Source organism: Sinohyriopsis cumingii, chromosome 9 (assembly GCF_028554795.1).
Source record: "Sinohyriopsis cumingii isolate HCF-2022 chromosome 9, ASM2855479v2, whole genome shotgun sequence".
NCBI lineage: Eukaryota > Metazoa > Mollusca > Bivalvia > Unionida > Unionidae > Sinohyriopsis > Sinohyriopsis cumingii.
Window position 1 is genome coordinate 37,739,979 of NC_142969.1, and position 26,526 is coordinate 37,766,504.

Here is a 26,526-nt window from a genome sequence, read left to right on the forward strand (position 1 = left end):
AATCTCTAACCAAAGTCGTAACGTAAATATTATATGACGGGAACCTTGAACTCCAGATAATGGGGGCGAGAAGCCATGACAATTGCATTTAAGCTTCGTAATGATCAACGTTCAGTACAATAGGAATCTAAAAAGAAGTTTTCTATGACTGAGCCCTTGATCACAATGTAAACTAGTGGAGGTGTTTAGGAAATGCTAGAAATTAAACCTGTTAACCAAAACCATAAGGAAAATCGTATACAACTCACATCGACTACTAGTTAAAAGGTACGAGCGCCTTAGGTTCATAATATTGTCATACCAAATAGGACTTTAGTCTATCGTCTGGTTTACAAACCTAAGCAAATGAAAACATCAACCAAAGCTGTTAACAATGACGCATCTGTCAACGGAAAGGTGACTGCTGTGTCTTGCTTCATATTAACATGGATTCCACAATATTAATGGAAACCCGTCCTTGTAGCAATTTAAATGTCTACGCCCTGCAGAAGAACATATTCATTATTTCATTTAGATGATAGCCTGATTAAAACATAATTTTGTTTTCCAAAATGTCTCTAGAATTGCCAAGAGTTACCTTTTTCCGTAATGACTATGCTGTATTTTTGGTGACATTTGGAACAAACGAAAAAGAGAATGGGAATGTTCATATTGAGGATAACTATCATCTGTCTTTTTCATATAGAAATGTCGGAAATTAACATTACTGGCCATTCATGCATTGCGGGGAATGTGAAGCTACTAACCAGTTACCCGAGTTTCATTGCGCGGAAAGTGAGGCAACTAAGCAATCACCAGAGTTGCATTGCGGGGAAACTGAGGCAACTAAGCAATCACTCGGGTTTAGAGGATATGCTTCCAGAATTAAGATCGAATGTGTGCTTGCATGTTATCAGGCCAGGCCGTTTAGGAAACAAAGATTTAATTCGCTCCCAGCCTGAGATAGTGAGGTGTCCTAAATCAAGCAATCAGCTTTATATGACGAAACCCTAAACTCCACATATCAGCCACTATTTTGCAATTCTTAAATTTATTGTCGTTACCAATGGACCGCTAACTAATGTTATTCCAGACAACGTTAAAACCATTAAGTAATTCAATCTGATATTTTTGGCCTGTCTGATTAATGGTGCCTATTACATTATGGGTAGCGGCGGTTTTAGGGCAACGGATCTCCAAAAATCTCCAAAAATCTAATGTCTATATCACCGAAGAAATGATATAAACTATTCATAGAAAATAAAGGTTTCTTTTCAAAATCAATTTAAAAATAAATAATCTGTTTTAAACACGCTCCGAAATTTCAGTTACCTCTAGCTTGTGATCGCACCTTTTGCACCTTGCCTAGGCCCCTTTTGCTATGGGTTAGACGCAAAGAAAGAGTTCATTTAATAACTGGTATAAACTTGTTTGTAATCACTTCATTATTTTGTATCATTAAAATAGGGGTTTAATTTTCAGTAGAAACCAAATAGATTAAAAAGAAAAATCATTGCTGTTTAGTAGGCGTTGTTATCGCAGTCCCGCCAATAATTGTCATTTACTTTCAAGGTGCACATGCAATTGTCAGACAAGCAGAAACAGTAGGGCCATGTTTTCCAGTGTAAAACGATGGGGCATAAACATCTTTCATCACGGTGGCCTAGTCATACCAAACACTTACAAAAATGGTACTAACAGCTGCCTCGCTAGGCGCTCAGCATTAAGAGGTTAGTGTTAGGACTGGTCGGCCTGGTGTCAGGATAATGTGACTGGGTGGGAAATCATACTACATGTCTGCGGCATGATGCCCCAGTGCTAGACATCACACTGCAGACATCGTAGCGATATGACTGAAAAATTTTTAAAGTTACGTTACAAATCCTAATCACACACACACGGTCATCACGTAGCTGATGCACTTCATCACGTGAGTTCCTGATGTTATCGTAGCGTACACAAATCTAACAAAAACTACAAACACTTCCTGAGAATTCATTTACAATATTCAAGATTAATGCAACTCATTTACATAAACGTGCGCTTGTTGAAATTAGTGTCCCGAAAGCAAGATAATGATATCTCATCCTTCTAGATATACGAGCAGATTATGTTGTCCTGTTTCGAGTCAAAAAATGCCGTTGTAATTTTGTGTTTGTTGGTTTGTTGATTTTATTAACTTTTCTATTACTTTTCTATTTTTCTTTTTTAATTTTATTCATATCTGCAATATTTTTTCCGACAGAAAAAAAATCAATTGAATATCAAAATTTAAACAAGGACTAGATTATTGGGTTTTTTCGTTGTCTCGTTTAATCTTAAGATGCTTTTATATATTTTGAAGTATTTACACTCTTATCATTGCGCATGCTCTTTGCAAAACACGACTACAGTGACGTGTATGCTTCAATTATCTCGACCACTGTTCTGTGAAATCTGGTATGTTTTTCAATGTTACTTAAAGTTTATCCGGAATTTTTCAGCGTCAGCCGAACTTTGTACGCTCTAGGAATGGTATACATTTTCAGTGGGTATTTTGCTGTTTCTAAGATTGCATCAGTATTCACTATAAGCCATCCTGACTTCGACATTCGTTCTTCAATCAGGAATGTGAGCAGAAAAATCCTTCATTATGTATCAGTGTTGACAAGGAAAGTTCCACCCTCGGGACAAGAATTTTACGCCTGTCACTATGCAAACTATTGTCTGACGCAAACTTCTTACATGCTGGTAAAATGTCCCCGTTCTTCATCGATGCATAATGATGATTATAATAGTCTTCACAGCACAGAAGCTTCCAGCCACCATCTTATTCCAAACAAGATTTCAGTTATCGGAATCCGACATTTAACCTGTGTGTAAAAGTCAATGATTTTATGATGCTAAACCAATAGCAATGCATATCATCTGGTGTGATAAGTGTATTTTCACTGACGCTGGAATTTAACACATGCTTCTGATCAGTGTTATTTCACTGACGCTGGAATTTAACACATACTTCTGATCAGTGTTATTTCACTGACGCTGGAATTTAGCACATACTTCTGATAAGTGTACTTTCACTGACGCTGGAATTTAGCACATACTTCTGATCAGTGTTATTCACTGACATAGGGAATTTTGTACATATTTCGAATAGTACAGCTTCCGTGTAATATCTGCGTTTCATGCTCCGACACATGAATATATTTTCCTGGTGTGTTAAATTTGGAATCTTTTCTGATATTATGATAGCTGGTGTGATGCGATGCATGTTGAAGACTTACATGCTTATATTGAACATGACCATTTTTTTCTTTGAGCTTAATTTGGAACTACCGTTAAGAATTTTATTTTGAGGTAAAACAAACCTGCAAACGAACATTGAAAAGACAGTAGTTATTCTGAAAATACATTTTTTGTGAGGCAGTAGATTTGAAGTCAAATGTATTTGTTTAAATACGAGTCGTTATTTATGCAGACATTACAGCTATTTGCGATAAGCGACAACTTAACGCCATCCATTTTGTGTATGCTGTTAGATAATGTGTGTTAGTATTCTATTTGTTTCAGATTTTCTGTTGCCAACGTTATTTTTTATAGAATAACGTCTGAAACAAATAACTAAGGGGTCCATATTACATGTATACCCTCTTAGGGATTATTTAAGGTTCCATCAACTAACAATTAAGTAAAGCTCATTCATGAATGAAAACAAATTACAGGTACAAAGGAAATGTACATCAGTTTTAAAACGCAACATGTTTGTGACTGTTCAATGTGTGGGGGGGATACCTTCTTTCTCTACTTTTTGTCGGTATAAAGGTTAAACAATCATCATATTTGTGTATCTCAAATCGTTTTCTGTTAGTATTCTTCAGATAAGTTAAAAGTAATTTCAGGTAAGGGTTTTATTTTGAACGTTTCACACGTCTTTGATCCTTTTTAAGCACTGACTCAATTATTTCTTGGTCCTCCTTAAGCACATATAAATTTATATAAAGCATTCAATGGAATATGCAATTGTCATGGTGCTAAGAGGTTTCGAATATACTACCTCGCTAATGTACATGTGCAAGTTTTAAAGCGACAAAAGAAACATATTTTATTATGTAAGTGCACGTTAACCAGCGGCTCTGACATTCCAAATGTTCATCCAAGTTACATTCAGACGTGTACTTTGTTACACTGCGACATACAGCATGTTCAAGTCGAGTCGATTATTGTTGTTGTTGTTGTTGTGGGGTTTAAGGCCATTTTTCAGCACACGATAGGCTATACATGGCGGCCAGTATTAATGGTGGAGGAAGAACCCGGGAAAACCCCGGAAAAAAACAACGACCCACGAGAAGCTACTGGCGAGTCGATTATTCGGACGGGACTGAAAAGTTGATTTCGCTTCGCGATTAAACAAGCTCTGCATCTAGCACTAAATTTGTATTTTCATGTTTTTATTTAAGTTGGAGCCTGAATTAAAAACTGAAAGTAGTTAACGTTCCTTTCAGTTGTGATTCCAATTTAAATAGACAATTTTGTTGTAGATTTTAACAGTTAGGACTTTAGCACAATGCTCCATGAAATTAGTGGAGTTATCATTTAAAGACATAGAAAACTTGGGAAATAAAAACAACTCAGTTGAAACTAACGCTAAAGTTGGAATTTATTGAGATAGTAAGCGTGTTCCTCTAAGTATTTTGATATGGACAGACCCCGATACAGCAGATACGTAAAATATAAACTGGATCACTGGAATTGATTAGTTCTAGACCAGATATTACTTTTAAGAAAAAGTAGGTCAAGTCATGTAATTGTCGAGAGAGTAGCTTTTCTCTCTCTCTCTCTCTCTCTCTCTCTCGCACACACACATACACACACACACACATTATGTTGTATACACACAAATGCACATGTTCATATATGCTGTCAATCAATTAATCCATAGGTCCAAATTGTAAGCAATCCTTTCATTTCGCATTTATCGATAGTTATTTGGGGGAGAGGCAGCATAAACAAACATAAACTGGGTCATTTTTGTTTAAGAAACGACTGCTCATTTATAGTGATCACAAGCAGACATCCTCCTCCGCTTAAGCTTTAAAAAATGGAATTTGCTATCAGCTCTTGTCAACCTGAACGGATTTAATTTTAAGAGATGTCGTGTGTTGATGAGGTCCAAATACATTTGCTACTGTCAATCTCACTTTTTCTTTGAAAAGGTATCCTATTAAAAGACATGTTTGTCATTTCCTGTGTTATATAGACAATTTTGCAGAAGCTAAGGAACAGAGTTTTTTTTTATTAACCACACTTTTGAAAGAATTTTATTTATTTTGTCTTTTTTAGGTTAAACATTTATTTCGAAGTATTTACCGATTTATCTAACTTTCACAGAAGCATGGAACAAAAAACACCTGTACAAAGTTAGAATTCTATGCATGGAAAAAGAAGATAATGGTTAATCTTTAAATCATTATTTTCAAAAAAAAAATATCTTCGAATTTTTCTTCAAGGAAAGACATTAGAATGTCACACCATTTTGTACAACAAACTATGTTTGAGCCATTACCGGCCCAAAAGATGCAACGATTTAGACTTCAAGGAACCACTCCGGTGGCCTAGTGGTTAGAGCGTCTGCCCCCCGATCGAGTCATATCAAAGACTTACAAACATAGTACTAACAGCTGCCTCGCTTGGCGCTCAGCATTAAGAGGTTAGTGTTAGGACTGGCATGCCTGGTGTCAGGATAATGTGACTGGGTGGGACATCAAGCTACATGTCTGCGGCCTGATGCCCCAGTGCTAGACATCGCTATAAACTGTCACACTGCAGACATCGTAGCGATATGACTGAAAAATTGTTAAAGCTACGTTAAAAATTCAAATCACACACACACACACATACACACACTGACTTCAAGGGAACAACTAAATAAGGACACAACGTAGTACTTTAGTCCCGTGCCGATAACGCCGGCTGATGATATCATCGACTGTACTACTATAGCGTGTTTGTGAGATTGTTGAATCCTCAATGCCCACGCTAGATTACAACGTTGGTTACATATATATATATATATATATATATATATATATATATATATATATATATATATATATATATATATATACTCTTTGCTGTAAAAAAAAAAATAATACTTGCAGTACGCGAGGGCCTAATGTCTACTAAATAATGTGATAATGTGATCTTGACTATAGTGACCATGAACATTACACAAACCGTCATTGGTATCAAGATGGCGACTGTACAAATAGTGTCTTTATTTTTTTAGTACTTCAAGCAGGCTTTAACGTGCGGGCTGTTTGCCTCCGTAAGGAAGCTGACAAAGCCATGCAAACTCCCAATCGAAAGCAACGTCTTATCAGTATATGAGACAAGCATCAGCAAGTTATATATGACTTGCGAGGAATTAATCTTAGAGTTGAGAAACAAAGCATTAGAAAGGCATTATCTAAAAGTAAACTTTTGCATCACACCGTGTAGAAACATAAATTGACTGCATCAAACGATGAACTAATTTTAATAAGTAAAACATTGCATGTATTCAAAATGTCCATTTATGTATAATGTAAGCTTTAATAATGAAGTAAAACTACTAAACTAACTATCTATTAAAATGTGCTCTCAGTTAAAATGTGTGCCTTACATGCTTCTACTAGCGGCTGTATACTGAGAGAAACTGAACGTCACGTAGCTATACAAACAATTTACAATGACGTTTTGTTAAATCTAACGTAAGTTAAGATAATCTTTATTTGACCATTACATATGAAGGGACAACCCCCATTTGATCATTTAGTTTTCCCTAATTTCCGAATGAATTGCATTTAGGCGCTAGTTGTGGGTTGTCTTCTTACCTGATTTGGGATAGTTTATTATCCGATCGACTCGACTAACAGAATGTTTACTTTTTTGTTCTTTTGCCAGAGTTCAAAGAATTGATGTAATGTCATCAAAGTGATTCATTTTTCTATCATTTCAAAACAGAAAGCATCCAAAACCTTGCAACACGGCAAAGCGAAATGTGTTTGATTAAAAAGTCCCTAACGTTTATCATAACACCAATTATTTTCCTGAAGAAAATTAACAATATGCACAAGGAGAAAATATTTTCATGAAGAACTGTCATCAAATACTAGGTTTCTAAAGCCATCACAATTGCAAAGAAAAAAGAACAGAGAAGAACAATAGCCTATTCTCAAAACATAATTTTCATGGAACTCCCTACAAATCTCAGATTAATTTCCTAATTGTTTACATTACTAATAACAATGCTACAGAAGACCAACATCGCTCCAATGGTAAAACCCATACTTTTTATGATGGAGCTTCCTGAAAGGACATTTGAAGATAAAACGTTTGGACATTTATTCTCATCCCATCCCAATGTCTCGTTATTTTCTTCGTTGTTCTTCTTGAGCCATTGAATCAGTGGATCGAAATATTCCAAAAGTGGACGGGCGCTAAGCTTGTCAGTCTGACCGTCGGTTCCATCTGTTATTTTCAACATAGCCTCACCCCAAGGTCGTGACGCTCCCATTTTAAGCATCTCTCTGAATAAAAAAGAAGTTTATGGTTAATTAATAATCGAATCTATAGTCTTCCCAGAGAGACATACGAGTTATGTCCCTTTGCAATCTATCAAAGGTCATTTGGGGTAAAAAAAAGTCCCTTTATTGGACTGTTTATGCTGATAGATCAGAAAAGGTGTAAATGTACAACATTTTCAAGATTTCGGTTTCTTTTCACAGTAACCAAAAGTTTACAAATATATGCAAAACTGTATCTAAAAGCATGAGTGTTTTGACATGTGATCCCCAAAAACGGTTCTAAATGGAGACCATTCTACATATGATGACCTATTCATTCATTCATTCATTTGCTGCTGCTTATCTTTAAGCACACTCATTCATTCATTTCGAAAGACGATGATTTTTACACTCTGCCATATTCCAACACAAATATAATTATTTGCTGCTACTTATCTTTAAGCACACATGTTGATCTAAATAACGCAAGGTCTGAGAGTTCTACTACTACTACTACTACTACTGCTAATAATAATAATAATAATAATAATAATAATAATAATAATAATAATAAATGAATAAATAATAAATAAATAAATAAATAAATGAATTTATAATAAGTAGTAGTAGAAGTTGTTGTTGTTGTTGTTGTAGTAATTCACCCTTTTATTCCAACCAGCAGAGTCAGTTACACAGTTACGTTTATACATGTTGACAACTAACAAAACAAAATACAAAAATTGTGCCAAAAAAAAAAAGATGGAAATAAATAATGTATGATGGAATGTTTAAATTATATAACTGTACTCACTTCAGTCTATCTCCGGCTACGGTATTTTCATAAATGTCACATCGGTGGAGTGGCCCAGGAATATTTCCCACCTTACACAAGGCTTTGTGCCACTGGAACTGGGCAACAAAACTCACAAAATACCTGAAAGGAATGAATAGGGTCCTACATTGGTGCTTACGTTTAAGTAATTTATGTAACAAGATTCTATTCTTTGTTGCCCATGGCCAGAATGAGAAAAAAAAAAAAAAAACTCGCATTAAAATTCTCGCGTGTCTTTCTTGTAGGGGTGAAACGATTCATCGATATATCGATGCATCGATACTTTTGCTGGAACGATACACATATTGATACAAAAGAAGAATCAATACAAAACGATACTTACCGAATATAACTTATTTTAGTCTTCAGCAGTTATGAATAATTATTATTAGTTCGCATTCTTATTCTTTCAATATAGAATTCATCTGAAACCGTATTTTCAGTCCAATGGACCTCATTTTTATTAGTAAAAAACGATAAAAGGCTATTGAGAGTATTCACTCGGCGTCTGCAATTTCAGTGTGTCACCGTTTGTAATCTGACCCCCACCCCAATTCCATGCTAATCATCTCATCCCAGCATCATGTTCAGCATAAAGGATACATTCCAAACATGTTACACGTGCATAATGAATATAATGAAGTACTTTACGCATCATTTAATAACCAATGTTACGCGACGTTTCTACATTAAATTTTATTTTGTCTACTTTGGTCGATTTGAAAGCCACACTAACGGTGTATAACACTATGAAATATGTTACATTCAAATCATATTAGTGGTTACTGCTTGTTCCGGTCGAGGTTAAATAATAACTACCAATTAGGAATCATTGTAGCTTATTCCATGCGAGACAGAGAGGAAGTACTAGTAAAGAAACAAAGAAAGTTCGCTCTAAAATCATTGATATATAAAGTACTTAAACAAAGATGCTGTCGGGGTGTGCGATTGCGTGAATCACGCAAAATATGTACGAATTCGCACACTTGGAGAACAGTGATAAGCGAAAACTCAATTAGCTGAAAGTCACGCGTATGAAAACGTACTTGGCGAAGTATACAATTTTTATTTAACCTTTTTTGTCGCGACATGTTTTTCGGGTAGGCAACAGTTTACACACCTGGTGACTTCAAGCATGAAAAAAATGGTTGTTAAACTAAATTCGATTAGCACATTGTGCCCTGGAATAATTGTAGTTTGAACCCTCCATGAAGGAAGTTTTACAAATGCGTGTATAAAATACTAGCCAACTAGAGAACCCAAAATGTTTGATTCCCGGCGTGGTTAATTACGTTTTCGTTCGCCAAATACTGGCTGGTGTTTGTGACTATGACAATACTTTTTACAGTTATGAAGTATATTGGATTGTTGGATCTGGGAAATTGTTAATGGAGATACAAGTGAGTGATTTTGAGCCCGAAAATGATGTTAAATACGAGTCAGATGTACATGTTGGATGGACAAAAATAGAGGGCATGACGGTCAGTCTCCCTTTCAGCGGTATTTCGAAATTAAATGTAGAAAGGGCAGAATACTGAGCCTAATTAAAATACAGACAATTTAAAAGTAGAATGCAAGTTTAATTTTTTATCAATCATTTTATCCCTGCAAATAATATGCTACAAAACCAAATATCCATATCAGGGTTAAGATAAATTGAATAAGTAAGGATGAAAAAAAATGAAATTAAGACATTAAGAAATAAAGATATTTATTGTAATACCTCTATCTGCACAAGCAGACTATGGCATTGATTGACTACAAATCCTAATACAGCATCATAGATAAGAAATCTGGCATGGCAGTGAATAAACTAGTGATTCAAGAAGTAAGTTTGTATTAGTGAAAAATCCTATTTAGGAGCACATGTATCCAAAAGGTAATATATGTGAGCTCTGGAAAATTCTAAATAACAGACACAGAGATCAGTTTCCCATCATCTTCAAGCTGAAAAAGCTAGCTATGCATATGCCCCATCAGAAGGAATCACAGAAAAAATATTCATACACAGATGAGGAACAGAGTATGCTCAGAAATAATTAACAGATTAATACCCATACAACTAGAGGTGACATCTTGTACAGATTTTGATTTCAGTAGAGCTCTGAAAAAAGTTGATTATAGAAGCGTTAGGTAAACATTGAACTTTGGTTGTTCCCCCCCCCCCCTTATTTTCTACTCTCTCCTTCTTTCGGTGACAAAGAGTGAAGTCCCACTTAAGATAAAATTCTTGCAGCGTCTCTCATTAAATTGTACATTGGGAACAAATTTGTAATTTCTCTTTTTATGCAGAAATATTTGACCGGTGATTGAAGGTGGTGATGGAATAAATAAAATTACCACGGAATCAGCAAGGGGCAGATTTCAAACAGCTGAAGTTTATCACCTTGTGCAAAATTAAAAAGAAAATTATAGAATAAGATTGGGTGTTATCAATAGTTTTCCTTCTTCGCTAACAAATACAAGTACCTGTGGTCACAGCTGTCTTTTGCATCTGCAGGAACTGATAGATTTTGTTGATATATATCCTCATTCCCATACCCAGATTTGTTCTGGATGAGATTTTCTTTGAACGAGGAAACTGCTTTATTTGTTCTTTTTTTGAAGGTAACATCGATGTGTCTTCCAAGTTTAAGTAAGACATGAAAATGGTAATAAGATCTTTTCAAAGCATTCATACAGTGCAAAGCAAAGGGTCTTGTGGCTAAAGTGAGTTAAATGCAGCCTAAAACGATGAATAAAATTCAAAGACAACCAACAGGTAGTCTGCTTGAAAGTAGTTTTGTTTTCTTGTCATCGATGAGAATTGGATATAAATATATGATAACTATATTTCTATCTGTAATTTGCATACTGGACATACAACCATTATATCAACATACATAAAGGAGCACCAACTACCTTTCAAAGATAGAAAGATCATCAAGTGTATCGATATGTATCGTATCGCAGGCTGTGGATCGTGAATCGTATTGATACGTGGCACAAGTGTATCGTTTCACCCCTAGTTCTGACCCAGAGTTGGTATACCAAGAGTATGATCTTGTGTAAGAGGGAAAATGTAGAGCAGAAATGGTGATGGCGCCCATTTGTCATCTGTCGTTTTGCTTCAGTACATAAACTATGATTAAATTATGTCGCCCTCCCCTATGTCAGCCATGCTGCTTCTATCACTTTGGTTGGAATCATAATATCACACAACCATAACTAATGCCGATGATAGGGCAAAACTAATGACCAAACTGAAACGTGTTCCTGATGAGATAGCCGCCAATATGCGACCCTAAATAATTTTATAAAGAATGGTAGATCTTCACATGACGAATATACCTCTTCATATTTTTGTTAAAACAAAAATGGTTCTTGATAGTATGTACGTCCAATTATTGTGCGAGTTTGCGACCTCCCATGATATAATAAATGTAATGCGTAAGAACATTAAGGTCAAGTGACTTTATCTTTACGATAACTTATTCGATATTTCGACTTGCTTTTTGAAAATCTGAGTATTTCGAACATTCGAGACAAGGAGTTGAAGTATGACGAAATTTTGATTATTTCGAACGTTCGAGACAATGACTTGAAATATGAAGATATTACCTCAGAAGTTTGAGAAATCTAGTCCGAAGTTCGAGAAAGCTTGTTAAAGGTTCGAGATAACAAGTATAAAATTCTAAATACTAACTCCAAATTTCGAGAATAAAAATCGACACATTTGGCCCTAATGCTCTTTCGATGTGTAATCTTCTTTTATACGAATTTATATCGGGAATACAAATATATACCTGATGTAAGGTACGCCTCCTGGGATATGGTACTTTGCCCCAGGATCGAAATCGTCTTTCGTTCTTTCAACCGGAGGGTAGATTCCTTGAAAATCACACCTGCAATATGCAATTAATGATCATCGCTAAGTATGCAGAGGTAAATATGGCATGTCTACTGCTTCATACAGCTGCAAATAATATGCATGTACATATAATGATAATTATTATTCACAAGGTTTACATTGCAAGATAGTTTGGTGTTTCCTTTTCATGTTTAAGATCTTGAATAAAATTTATATTTACTTCTACTGTGTAGGGCAGATAATGAAATAGTAAAAAGCAAGGGAAGCGATAGAAAGAAAAAGAAATATACTGTGATGAATATTGAATTTATTTTGTATCTTTACCTTTGTTCGTGATTGATGGTAGAGGTTTGGCCTACCTAACTGTTTAATTTTTTATAGATGTTTACTTCAATTTTCGTTGAAGGCCTAACCTTTTTTTTACGAACTTAGATTATTCTGGAAACTAACTTGTTGACACTTTGATAGAATTTACCATTTAAACTAACCCACACTCTTACATTCTATTGTGTCTTAGGTCAAGTGAAATTAGCGTATATAGGATACAGTAAGCACTTTTTGATTCCTGTTTTGGAATTACAAAGAGTTCGTCGACTCTTTGGACTAAAACACTGCTTTGTAAATTATTGTTGAAGTTGTTGTTGTTGTGGGGTTTAACGCCATTTTTCAGCACACGATAGGCTATGCATGGCGGGCAGTATTAATGGTGGAGGAAGAACCCGGGAAAACCCTGGGAAGAACCACCGACCCACGAGAAGCTACTGGCCAGCTTTCTCACATACCCACATTGGCCGAATCCTAGACTCGAACCTAGGCAGAGGTGAGATGGCAGTGATCCGTAACGGAGATCGCTTTAGATCACTCGGCCACTCGGGGCTCCTGTAATTATTGTGAATTCTTTCAAGACATTCTGCATCATATCATTGTGATATGTCAAGACTATTGGTAAATCAGCACATTCAAGACTATTGGTAAATCAGCAAATTCAATATTGGAAGTTTGCACAACAGTTAGGATTATTTCGGATTAGATTCACAGTACTGTAAATTCCACTTAAATTTTCACTTCATAATTGAGAGAAAACGTTATTTGTTAATAACCCACCTCAGATCCCACCATTTTTCGTTGTATCTTTCCGGTGTTGTATCACCTCGGAACACACTCCATCTCCACTGGTCAATAAGGTATCCAAAAGGTAGAAATGCTACTTTCTCCAAGGCCATCCGGAATAAAAAGTTGATATCTCCTTCAGTGTCTGCAGACGAGACAATGTATTTCTAAAGATAAGGATGCTAGGGTTAGGGTAGTTCTGGATCAATAATTTTATTTCTGCAGAAAACGATGCTTTTGTGTCTTCTGGGTCACCAATTACAAAGTACTAATGACAAATAATTAAAGATTTCACAAGTATGCATTAAATATCGCAGATAAAACAAACCCGATTCAGGATTTTAACAATTCCAACGACTATTGGGGAATTTATCATACAGAGAGAGAGAGAGAGAGAGAGAGAGAGAGAGAGAGAGAGAGAGAAGAACAAGAAGAATAAAAAGAAATATATTAAACAAAAATTATATGCATGTTGACGTGTGTATGGCTGTACAGATCTGCTTTTTATGTCATCATTTTGAACCCCATATGCACTTACGAACATTTACATTAACAATTTATGTTACAACTTTATACGTCTTGTTTGAAAATGAAGGACTTAAAACGCTGATATTGGTTATGAAGTGCTTATAAAAATAATGTTATTCGCGTAACACTTCCAGTGGACGCAAGACTTCAAATATCTACCAGCCATCATCGTTGAAGAAACTTCTTGAACCATTTACTCTGCAGTTTAGGAGGATTTTCCAAATTAATCATAATAGGAATTGCATCACTTTTGTGCTTGTGACATAACTGGCTAAACAATCGGGAGACGAAAATTTATCTTGATAGTGGCTTCTGATACTGCCAAACCAATTTAGGCCAGATAACAGCAAAGATCATATTATTGGTTGATAAATTTCCTAACAAATGAACGTAGACATGTCGTAATTGTATGACAGCATAGTATCTTTTTAAAAGTATTTTGGAGGAAAGAAACCCACAGAATACACCCGGAAAAACAATTTATTTGTCAGAGAAAGATGCTGAATGAAATCAGCCGGGTAAATATTCTGAAATAAAGACGCTTACAGAAAACGCCTGGTGGAATGGTTTAATATACAACGAAAGGCTAGCACTAACGAGCCAATGCACTTATCGGATTCCTTTGTATTTCTTTTTCTCTGTCTGTGTTAGTAAAGAAACATTTAAAATATTGCATATGAACAGCGAGTTTTCACGGCCCCAAAAATATGCACGAAGCTCAAAACATTCTTTTATTGAATTTAACTTTGATGCCTACCGTTCTGGCCCGGTACTCCATCTAAGAGTCCGATTTTATTAAGGTGTTCAGGTGTTTGGAAGGACAGTGTGACGATATCTGCTACTCCTTCATGGAATCCTGCAACGGCAACATTTGATTTTGTTACTGCCTCCGTCCATCAATCTCTCCATTAATCAATCCATCCATCCATCCATACATACATACATACATACATACATCTCTTCTTGATACCACACTTACATTTACTTTTATATGTTTGTCTATCCATCTATCCCCTGATAATTTACGCTCTTTTCTCTATCTCTCTCTCAAATAATAAATAAATAAATTAATTAATTAATTAATTAATTAATTAATTAATTAATTAATTAATTAATTAACTTAAAACATACATAAAAGATCTCCAATCTTCATAATACATTTCCAGGTAATATTACTTTGAACTACAACTTTTGGCGATTGATACATCGCAAAAGACCCCACGAACGACAGTTTTCTTGGAAAGCCTTACATAACTACGTGCTGGGAAACAAAGATAGGAGAATATCTACCTAAGGGTTATTAAATCCGAGTCTCATTTGTAAAGTTATGGCACAAAACCCCAAGCCAGGAGAATAGGTAGTCAGAGGCACAACTCCTGTAAATATGATTGAATTCGAACTAATTTATGGTCTCGTAAATATAAAACCACGTGCCACGTTTTGTTTTTAATCCAGCAGTTCTTTTTAACGTCATGCCATTGAAACCAAAGTCAGGAGTCTGCCCTATCACAGATAGAACTTTTGTAAATGCCATGGAAACCAAGGTCATGAGTCTGGACTATCACAGACAAAACTCTTGTAAATGCCATGGAAACCAAAGTCAGGAGTCTGGACTATCACAGATAGAACTCTTGTAAATGCCATGGAAACCAAAGTCAGGAGTCTGGCCTATCACAGATAGAACTCTTGTAAATGTCATCGTGAATCTTTGAAACTCAGATTGTTGATGGTCTCCTCAATATAAATGCATATCAAAATCTGGTTGAAAGGCAACAATCTTTTGTAAAGTTAAGCTACGAAAATCGGAAGGAGGGCCGATAAATCAGGGGCCATAGATCCAATACATGACGATATATGAGCGTGGCAATCGAAATGTTTCGCTATCTTATCAACAGAAAGCTGCATACTAAATCTGGTTCACATCCAATAACCTCAAATAAAATTATCTTGCAGAAAAGAAATTGCTGACGTTGGGGCAGATAGACAGACGGACGGATAATATGATTACTATAACACTCTACTAACCTCGCCGAGTGGATCCATAATACACATAAATTTTAAAAATCTACACGTCTGTTATTTGAAATTGTATATCATGTAAGCGTTGTTATTAACATTTATCCAACAATGCTTTCCAAAATTCTGTTAAAATTTTGCTATAAATGGTTACACCTCGTCACTAGTATTTGTGGAATGTGTGGCCCGAATTTTTATAAATCCCTAAAGGTTCATGTGACATTTTTAACTAGGTAAAGACCTATTATCCAACTTAAGACTAACAAAACAATATACGAGGATTAATTCAGATAACGTGAAAACTTCAACCTAAAAAATAACAAAGTTATGGATCATAGCGTTCCCCTCACCCACCCACCAAATAGACCGCAGCCAAGTTCAGTGTTGACTGCTTTCTTCGTAGTTCACTAATGGGTTGCAGCCAAGTTCATTGTTGATTGGTTTCCTCGTAGTTCACAAATTGGTAAATATGAAGAATTCACGTCTATATGGCTTCTTCTCCAAAGGACTAATATATTTGGTTTCATCTTATAATCATTCCCAATGCAACAGTAGGATAATATCTTACCAGGATTAGCTCCTCCTCTGTACAGTACAGGGAGATCTTCATAGGCCAGAAAATATTCAATATGCCCCATTTCATGATGGACCGTTAGTAGCTGATCTTCTGTGACGGATGTACACTGCTTGATTCTTGAAGAAACAAGACACTTTTGCTCTTAGACCAGTCTATTTAGTTTAGGTGCCGTTTTACTCGCCTATAAGTCGAGTCCAACTGCAAAGAACACTGACGTTGATCTTCTGCCGCATCGTGTGCCGGCAGACCATGATCTATGATGTTTGTCTGATTACTCCTAGCAAGATACATAGACCTGATCTGCCGACGCATTATGCCACGGCCTATATAGGTTTGTGCAGTTTGCATTTTGACTCGTCTTATAGGCAAGTACGACGGCATCTAAGTCAGCTACCCTAACCTATGAACCATTCTGAATCACGGCTGCATGGGGAAGTAGTCACGCATAGATCAGTCTGATGCAGAAAAACCGTGTTTATTCGTCACGCTTTATGTAAATTTCCCAAAATGCTTAGTCAAAACGATCCATTGAAGAGGAACTATATTTGATTGGGCAACCACATGTATCGGGCGGAAATCTAAGTATTCAACTCTGTCCAAATATGTTTCAGACTCAGTTTTGGTATTTTGTTATCAGAAAATTCGAACTAATAAAACCGTTTAAAACTAATAAAGACCGTCAACTTCTACCAGAAATCCCATCTTAATTGCAGTTTGTATAAGTCAAGAGTTTTATAGCAGTTACCTCCCTTGTGCCGGAAAAATCAATTCTGCCCAAGAACTGAAAAACAGCTATTTTAAAATAAAAATCTTGCTTTCTTTTGGGTGTTACTTTTAATCGGTAATACACCCACATTCGTATCTAATGTATATTAATATGTTTGGACCATAAGCTTGATATTTGCAATATAACTTTTTCGTGGCATGTTAATGACAATTTCGATTTTCACAGTTGTGTACTACAAGTTGTTAGGTGACTTATTCCACACCACACGTAAATCACATAATCTACTTATGACCCCGCTAGAAAAATTTTTAACATAAATACTGGAGTTTATATCTTGATCATTGAACAGTTATATTCCTTAAATTTTCTTTATGTGTTAATAATCAATAATGTACGGCATATATAACGTCTTAAACATTACATCAGTTTGCTTGCAAGAGCTTACAGCCTTTCCAAAGTGCAACCGACAACAACTTGCAAAGTGCTAGACGTGCATGATCTCTGTTCTTATATGTTAAATCTCAAGGTGCATCAATTACATATTATTCTTTCACACACACACGCGCGCGCGAATACGCACACACACGTGCGCGCCATTCCAGGAAAGCCGCGGCAACTAAAGGGTAAAGAGATCCAGACTGAATTATTATTTCTATGTTCACACTCAGGATACATCTTTGTTTGGGAAAATTGTATTCCGTGCTCCGCCACACGAAGACTTCGTATAGAAGATCGCGTAGCAACGGAAGATACGAAACCTGGAAACTGGCAAATTTAAAAATGGTCTATTGTAACATAAGATTACACTTCCCCCAACGGCTGATAAAGTAACTATATGGTGATTTACAGGTATACCCGAATATAATAGGCAGAAAAGAGGATATTAAAATGTAATATCTTCTCGATAATCCGGAAAGATTCGATGATGCTCAACTCCATGAATTTGAAACATATATACAGGTAAATACATACTTTGGATAAGGGATGTTAACGTATTAAAAGTGACGAAGAAAATAAGTTAGTTTCATGCGAACTTTGTTTATGTGCGATATTTTCCTTACATGAAAATCTGTATTTAAACGTTGGCGTATATAATTATTTGATTACGCTGACAATATGAGAACGGTTTGTTAACTTGTTTTGGTTACTCATTAGAACGTTTGTTTTCTGGCATGTTTAATCAAAGCCACCAGAAATGGATTTATCAATAAGAGACAATGCAAGTGAATGAGTGAACGCGTTGGCACTCTGTGACATTTTTATTCGTACGTGGCAATGACTTTTAAAGGATGATGTTATTTTATCTTTCGTTAGGAATTTTTTTTCAAGAGGTTGACGTCATATGTTGCAACAAGCCTTGTCAGTATATATTATCCGATAACGTGTAAAAGAGTGTTACCAAAATATTGTCTGAAATTTATGTGGACAGAGTATGATCGTAATGTACAATTATCACTCCTTTGGAAGGTGTCCGTTCAAAAAATAATGATAGCATTTAGCGAATAAGACAATCAAACATCTCAATCGTTATGGAACCTACGAGTAGTCACTACACAGTATATGCAGACACTGTTTGACACCTGATAACAGTCAAACATTGTGAATTCGTGTTACATAAAATAAAGTTTTTCTAAAAATATCAGTAAAAATAAAAATATCATTTGTGAATTGGAAAGTGTCCTACTGGTTCCACAAAGTATCATTGTTCGTTAGGTCTTCAAATTTGGAGATTTTATCAACCACGAAAATTGTCATGAAATTTGTTCCACGATCGTATTAGAGCTACGTTCTTCTTTCTACAGAAAAATATTCCTTTCTGATTCGTCAAGGAATAGTAGCCAAGTACAAATGCAAGAGGTGGAACTGACCAAATCGTTTGATGCGTCAGAACAAATGTTGTTTTGAATTACGAATAGCATAAGAAGTGTCCAGAGAGATGTGATCCGTTATTCTAGGAGCCTGGACAGACGCCAGAACAAATTCTGATTTTTAATTATTTACGATCCCAAAATGACCCACACTCGAGCAGTTATCAACATTTTTCGGCGAACACCTTCCGATGGAATGCACAGTATATCATCATACACCAGATATTGCGACTACTTACATGTTTATAGTGTTACCAGTCACCTGGCAATTTGATCTGGGTTGTGTCTCTTGGTCATGTTTTGGGCTATCAGACCAGCAACAAGTTTAACAGTAATCAAAGATATGTCGTCTTATCGACATTGGATGTGGTTGAGAGAAATTGTTCCAACCAAAGTTCAACAGATGTTTACCCTCAGTACGACATTGTGTGCCGCCGTAATAAAAGCTGAAGCAAGATGGCAGACAGTAGGACGCAGCTTTATTACTCTCATATCGTATACTCTATGAAAAAGACTTAGACCGCATTTTAAAATCAAAACCTGGCTCACTTCTGGAATTATGTTTCTGTTTCATCGTTTTATTATCGACAATCAAACATGTGATACGGAATTCACACGAATCTTGTCACCCGCGTGATTCAAGGTGAATCAAAGATGGTGGGTCTAACCCTGATTTTTGCATAACCCGTGAATATATAAATGTGTTATATACGCAGCTAATTGTTAGTATAATTCCTTGATGAGACAAAATCATTCTTCACAAGTAAAATATTCGGTTCATTTCTCCAGTTTATTAACCCGGAATCTATAAAGATACCTGTAGCCAGAACACTAAATTTACATTTCATCAAAAGTGTCAGTTTCGACTGAGCATTGGTAAAGTAGAAGCACGGTCTTGTCGGCATATGAAAACGGCTATGTAGGAACAAAGATGCTGACATCCTGTTCGCCATGTTGCTTTATTGTGCACGTTGAGGCTAAAATATGTAGCTCCATTTGTCAGTAATCAGGTTGTAATCATTTCGATTATGAACAATGGTTACACCGCTCGAAACAATCACTTTACACGATTACACGAACATAACAAAACGTTACTTAAACAGTCAGCGAATAATCAACATGAAATGAGTTCCTTATCAGACCACCACCCAAAATAGTCCTGAGACAGTAATGTTCAGTCATTTATTGTTCGGAATCCTGACCAGGATCACAAATAAAGATCAGATTTTGCGTACTTTTTTTTAGATGGATTCTGCCTTTATCAGTATTGAAATGAACGCTAATGCTAACAGATTACTCTAGTCAAGCTGGGGGTGCGTAATATTTAATATTTGCATTCTGCACGTTCAAGAAGCCGCAATATCTGGTTTTATTGGAACCGTTGTGATGAAAATATTTTAATATGCGATTATACTGACGAGCACCTTCTATCGTGCCAAGGCGGGGATGGTAATATGCAAAATAACAATTAAAAAACAATCGCAATATTTTTACCTGGATTTGCACCTGACCTGTATAGAACAGGTAAATGTTTATATGCCAAGTAATAAATTATATGTCCCATCTCGTGATGTACTGTCAAAAGTTGGTCTTCTGTCACGCTTGTACACTGCTTTATTCTTTAATGCAAAAGAAAAAGTAAGTAATCAAAGAGTTGCTATCTCGATTAGATCAATTAAGAACTTTCCTGGAATATGTTCAAAGAGTTAAATAAATACACATAATCTAGTCCGACGTCGTCATGAAATACATTTAACATGTCAATTAATTATTGTCAACCTGTCAGTTAAATACAGTCAGATTGTGAACTACATCAATTACAATTATCAGCTTATTGATGATTTGTATTTAACAATATAGTACTTAAAGACCCACTCACGTGGCAAATGATAAAAACGTATAGAATCAGTGTATTGATGTGATCAGGGGATATGGATCATGGAATTCAATTGGCTCATATCTGCACAACTCCCTACGCAGTGTACATTGGGTAGAAAGGAGTGATTTGGAACGATGGATCTACTCATGCCACTAGAGAACCACTCTTCACTACTAGTACAAGATGGTATTTTGTCTACCTGTGTAAGTGTCAAGAATTAGTAAATAAGGAGACAGGTGGTTAAGTGGGTTATGAGTACTCGTGAACAATTTGACCTATGTGACCTGGGCGGACTTGTCACCTTTGTTATCAAAGGGACCCTGGCATGCCCGGTTACACTAAGTGTAGGTTACCAAATCGTCTGTCTGGATCTATTCAACTTGAAGTTCTTCTTCAGCTCTAGCCAGCTTATCTCACTATTTGCTTTGTGCTGTTACATCAGTTTATTTAGAGGATTCGTTTATGAAGCGTTTATTCCTGGCTATATTCCATACTTTGCACTGTTTTAATAGAACATCTTTTCTGCAGATCACAAGTTCTGTTGTATCAAGATTAATATTTGGATTCCATTATTACAGGGATCATGCAAATAATCCATGGGCTTTTGCAAACAATCAGTGTTTCCTGAAAATAAAACTAAATCGTCAGAAAACAGCGTCAAGATAATGACAATTCGTGTGACCCTGAACAGATATTTCCCTTAAATTGTAATTATATTTCCAGATATTCAATAAACAATGAAAATAGTTTTGGTAATAACATTTCACCTTATGTCAAACCTAATCCATATTAAAAAGACACTACGATTACCCCACTGTGAAACACATGATTTAACAACACTGTACATGAAACGAAGAATATTTAACATTTGGCAATTTGCAACATTATTAAAAACTTACAAACACAAATGATATCTGTAAACACCATCAGATGCTTTTTTTTAAATCAACAAAACTTGTATAAAACAGTTTGCCTTGACTTAAAGACATCTTAATAAAATGTAAAATAATAATAATGTCATTAGTTCCCACTCATTTCTTACATCTACTCAAACAATTAGAGCGGAGAACAATCATCCACCATGCCAAGAGCGAGTACGATACTGATCTGTTATCGCTGAGCGACATGGATGTTGCAGAGGCGAAGCATCTTTACGTGTGGATAAAGAATATTTCCCGGTTTATGTACAAACACAAGAAGCATAAGGGGAAAAGTTTCCATGTCGACGCTGTCTGCATGTATTCAGCACACAATATGTGCTTGACAGCCATAACTTTTACAGTGGTGAAATCAGTGCAACACCGCAGCGTAAAATCATGCTCGATAATGGCAAGAATATTTTGAAATTTACTGCGGTGCAACAAAAAATGAAAGTCCCGTAACACCCAGACTATGAATACTTGAACTTTTTGTTTCCCAGCTTAGTCCCTGAAGTTATTATTTTACAAACAGTGAACAAGTCACATGCAGATTTTGATGTATTATAGTCCGATGCGACGGAGTAACTGAGTCACCAGTGCTGTATTGCGGCAATGACACGGTAGAAGTATCTAAATTTAAATAGCCCTATGCCACAGCGAAATTAATACGGCAACAACTCTCCTCGCCCGCAGACATAATTATGACCAATGATGATTTTCATGTTTTCCTCAGACACTCAGTGCTACAATGGCGCTTTCAGCTCCAGCGATAAAAAAATAACGATCAACCGCTATCATAGCACTAGCGCGTACAGGTGAACCGCGCACACCGAATGCAATCTACAGTTACGAATTTATCCAGACAAAACACGAATATGTGTTGTGCGTCATAACCTTCGCGGGTATGATGGCCACTTAATAATGCAAGCAGTAGCAGCAGCGTCAAATCCACTAATAACCGCCATCACACACACGATTGAAAACATAGGGTATCTCGGCTGGGAGAGCCGCAGTTTGCTGCTTGGTTAAACTAATAAGCAACCTTGCGGCGAAAAGCAATGATCGATTCCAAATCACTAGTCGATACGGTGGTGCCGCTGATGATGGAACATTCAGTTTACTCACCCGCAAATAATTTTTTACCAATGAGTACATGAGCGACTGGTACTAGTTGGCAGAAACCCAGCTACAACCTACTGCCTTTACCTTTATGTTTCATGATACAACATTGCGTAGCGCACTACTACTCGTCTCCGGGAATTACCTGAGATGAGCTGCTGTCAAAACCAAGGAAGAAATGAAACTGCTCACCGATATTGACCAGCATCTGTTGTGGAACGTGGTATCCGCGGAGAAATACTTATGGGGAACCACCAGAAAGTGAGCACAAACAGCCCGAAACGTGCAAGCATGCGACCAGCTGTCCCGAACAGTTACAGCATTTATCTTGACTCCAGCAATAATTCATAAATATGTTGTTGTTGTTGTTGTTGTTGTTGTCGGGTTTAACGCCATTTTTCAGCACAATATAAGCTATACATGGCGGCCAGTATTAATGGCGGAGGAAGAACTCTGGGAAAACCCCGGAAAGAACCACAGACCCACGAGAAGCTACTGGCAAGCTTTCTCATATAACCACATTGGCCGAATCCGAGACTCGAACCCACGCAGACAACATAAATATGTACACATGTATCACAGCAACAGCTATCAAGGGTACTTCTCTAGAACTGATCTGGAGTGTTCAGACGGGCTTTACGTTCGATGCGCTAGCGCTTTAAAATTCTTCTTTCACAAATGCTCTGCGTGGTTGACGTCGTCCACTCGCTAACGGCGCCAAATGGTAACATGTTGGCTGTTCTCAGGGCCGACAAGGGGGGGGGGGGGCAACCAGGGAGGGGCCCGGGCCGAACAACACTTTTTAATTTTATCAAATAAAAATATTGTATGAACAAGAACTAGGAGAGGCCCGGGTGTTTATTACCCCAGGGTCCGTGATCGCTCTCTACGGTCCTGGATGTTTTGTAAACTCAATCCGATCAGAGACTGTAAACACATGAATGGACCACACCGTGTCAGTAGCAAGACGTTACCCGCCCTCTAAATCCACCAGTGCATGTAGATATCGAATACAAATTATTTCTGAGTGGGTCTAACGGTGATGGTTGGGAAATCAATTTGTAGGTAACGTTTATAGTCTTCTACCGAATCGCCTCAGTGGGTTTTAACGCAGTTGTCTTGTAATTTCATCTTTCAGTATTACTATGACTGATCGAAGATGTGTTACCCACACGAGAGCAATCTTTACGATTCATTATTCTTGAGCATACTGATGTCCGAAATAACCTTTCCGCAAATATACTTTTTTAATCGTTCCACACTGGCCTGGTGTGATGTGTGTTAACATGTCTGACACAAACCCGCTTCATATGTTTCGTTCATAACGCTGCAACATCTCCAGAAATTTTTATCTTTCACCTGTATATGCAATCACCCACCCGACATAATTAACAATTTTGTGCCGCTACCAGGTAGTTTTCTGCCAATGGCTTTTTATACTATCAGCCACTTCCCATAACATAATTCAGCAGTAAGTATTTGTCTTTGGTCAGGAATTAGTGCAGAGTGTGCCAACATATTCTTTCTATAAACAAGATTCTTTGAGCATGTTTACAGTCTACGAATGTAAAAATGGTACTGACAGCTGCCTTGCTATGCGCTTAGCATTAAAATGTTAGTATTAGGGCTGGTCGGCCTGCTGTCAGGATAATGTGACTGGGTGGAACATGATGTAACATATTTGTGGCATGATGCCACAGTGCTAGACTGCCATACTGTACACATGAGCGATAGGACTGAAAACTTGTTAAAGCTACGTCAAAAATCCAAATCACACACACACACACACACACACACACACATACAAACACACACAGAGTCTATGAATCTGATTAAATATTCATGACAATAGAAATATATGTGTATCTAAAATAATTTGGTCATGCAATACGAGAAGCCAGTATCTGGTTGTGATACTGGGAGGCGATTATGGGTGATGGAACACAAGTAGCTCAAGCATGCGGAAATCCCTTCCTAGTATGCCTTTGGAGGGAATGAATGTTTTGGAAACACGGATCTGCTTGTGTCAGGAGAGAGACTCACTCTACGTCTTGTACCTGTGTAGGTCTCAAGAACGAGTAATTAAAGCGGCAGTTGGTTACGCGGGTACGACTAATCAGTTGAGAAACATATCAGATCTTGTTTTACCTATGGGACCTGGGTGGACGGGTCACCTTTGTTACCAAAGAGACATTGCAATGCCCGGTTACGCCATGTGTAGGTTAGCAGTTCATGTCCCTCAATCTATTCAACTTGGAAAATTAATTTAGTCTGACACGTTTATCCAAAGATCTGCTTTTGTGTTATTACTTCAGTTTAGGTGTATGACAATGAAGCTGATACTCAGTTCAACATGTCATGATAAATGACCAAGAAGCCGATACTACGTTAAACACGTCATGATGTATGACCAAGAAGCCGATACTACGTTAAACACGTCATGATGTATGACCAAGAAGCCGATACTGCGTTAATCACGTCATGATGTATGACAAAGGAGCCGATAATACGTTAAACACGTCAATATGTATGACAAATAAGTCGATACGATGTAAACAGTCATAATATATGACAAAGAAGTCGATACTTCGTTAAACACGTCATGATGTATGACAATGATGCAGCAGATTAAAATTGTAAATTTAACTATAAAGTTTTTAAGTTAGTGGTTTCCTTTACCGCTCATTTATTTGCATTTGGTTCGAAAAGAGGTAGGTAAGCTAATCCGTATATGTGTATACACAATGATACGTAAGTATAAAATATGTGTGTACAGTTGCATGCATGTATGATCTTTAAATACATGCATCTTTGCAGTGAAGTAGCTTTGATTCTTGTCATTAACTCGCTACTAAAGTAATCTTTCACATTGTTTGTGCATAATTACAGTTGCACATTCGACAAAAGAAAATTTAAGTGAAGATGACTATCTTAACGGAAAGAAATAACAAAGAAATAAAGCAACAGCGAAATAAGTGATTATGAAACTAATAGGATGCTAAATTCATCTGAAAGTAGCGAACCATACCGAAAGTCTCTTCCATTGCTGAAATCCCAAGCTGAAGCGTGGCAGACGACCTCCCTATCGTTTGGTTTTACCAACATGGATTTTTCCCAGAACAGAGGCGGCATTTCGTCAAGTCCAATAGATGTAAAGAAGTCCTCAGCAACTTTGTACATGTAGGTAACGTTATAGTTCTGGTCAATCATTGCCTTTGTGATGTCGGCAGACTCTTTATCCGGATATGGTGCCACAAGGTCGTAGATGTTGTTCCATTGTTGGGCCCACATGTTACCTTGTGAAGATAGGAACCATGTACTCGTAATTGGGCTTACCGCATAAAATGTAACATTTATGAAGGATTTATATGTCTATATTAGCTATTTTCTTATATATATATATATATACAGTCATAATATATGACAAAGAAGTCGATACTTCGTTAAACACGTCATGATGTATCATACATGCATGCAACTGTACACACATATATTTTATACTTACGTATCATTGTGTATACACACATACGGATTAGCTTACCTAATATAAGTTTTAATTATAGGAATGTGCCTGTAGGTACCGATTCCAAAGTTG

The 26,526-nt window shown here is 36.6% G+C and overlaps 1 protein-coding gene across 2 annotated transcripts in view; it reads right to left on the bottom strand.

The window, feature by feature from the left end:
• Positions 1-4,600: 4,600 nt before the first annotated feature.
• LOC149791574 (angiotensin-converting enzyme-like) overlaps positions 4,601-26,526 on the bottom strand; it is a 34,128-nt gene continuing 12,202 nt past the window's right edge. The window contains exons 6-12 of one of the 2 annotated variants that reach the window (XM_089970121.1): positions 25,960-26,227; positions 16,410-16,534; positions 14,583-14,681; positions 13,292-13,442; positions 12,123-12,221; positions 8,317-8,439; positions 4,601-7,529 (exon numbers count right to left, since the gene is read on the bottom strand). In XM_089970121.1, coding sequence (XP_089826247.1) covers positions 7,223-7,529; positions 8,317-8,439; positions 12,123-12,221; positions 13,292-13,442; positions 14,583-14,681; positions 16,410-16,534; positions 25,960-26,227 — 1,172 coding nt within the window. In that variant the 3' untranslated portion in view covers positions 4,601-7,222. Of the gene's footprint in view, positions 7,530-8,316; positions 8,440-12,122; positions 12,222-13,291; positions 13,443-14,582; positions 14,682-16,409; positions 16,535-20,507; positions 20,633-25,959; positions 26,228-26,526 lie in introns of both variants that reach the window. The other variant, XM_089970122.1, reaches the window with a different exon arrangement.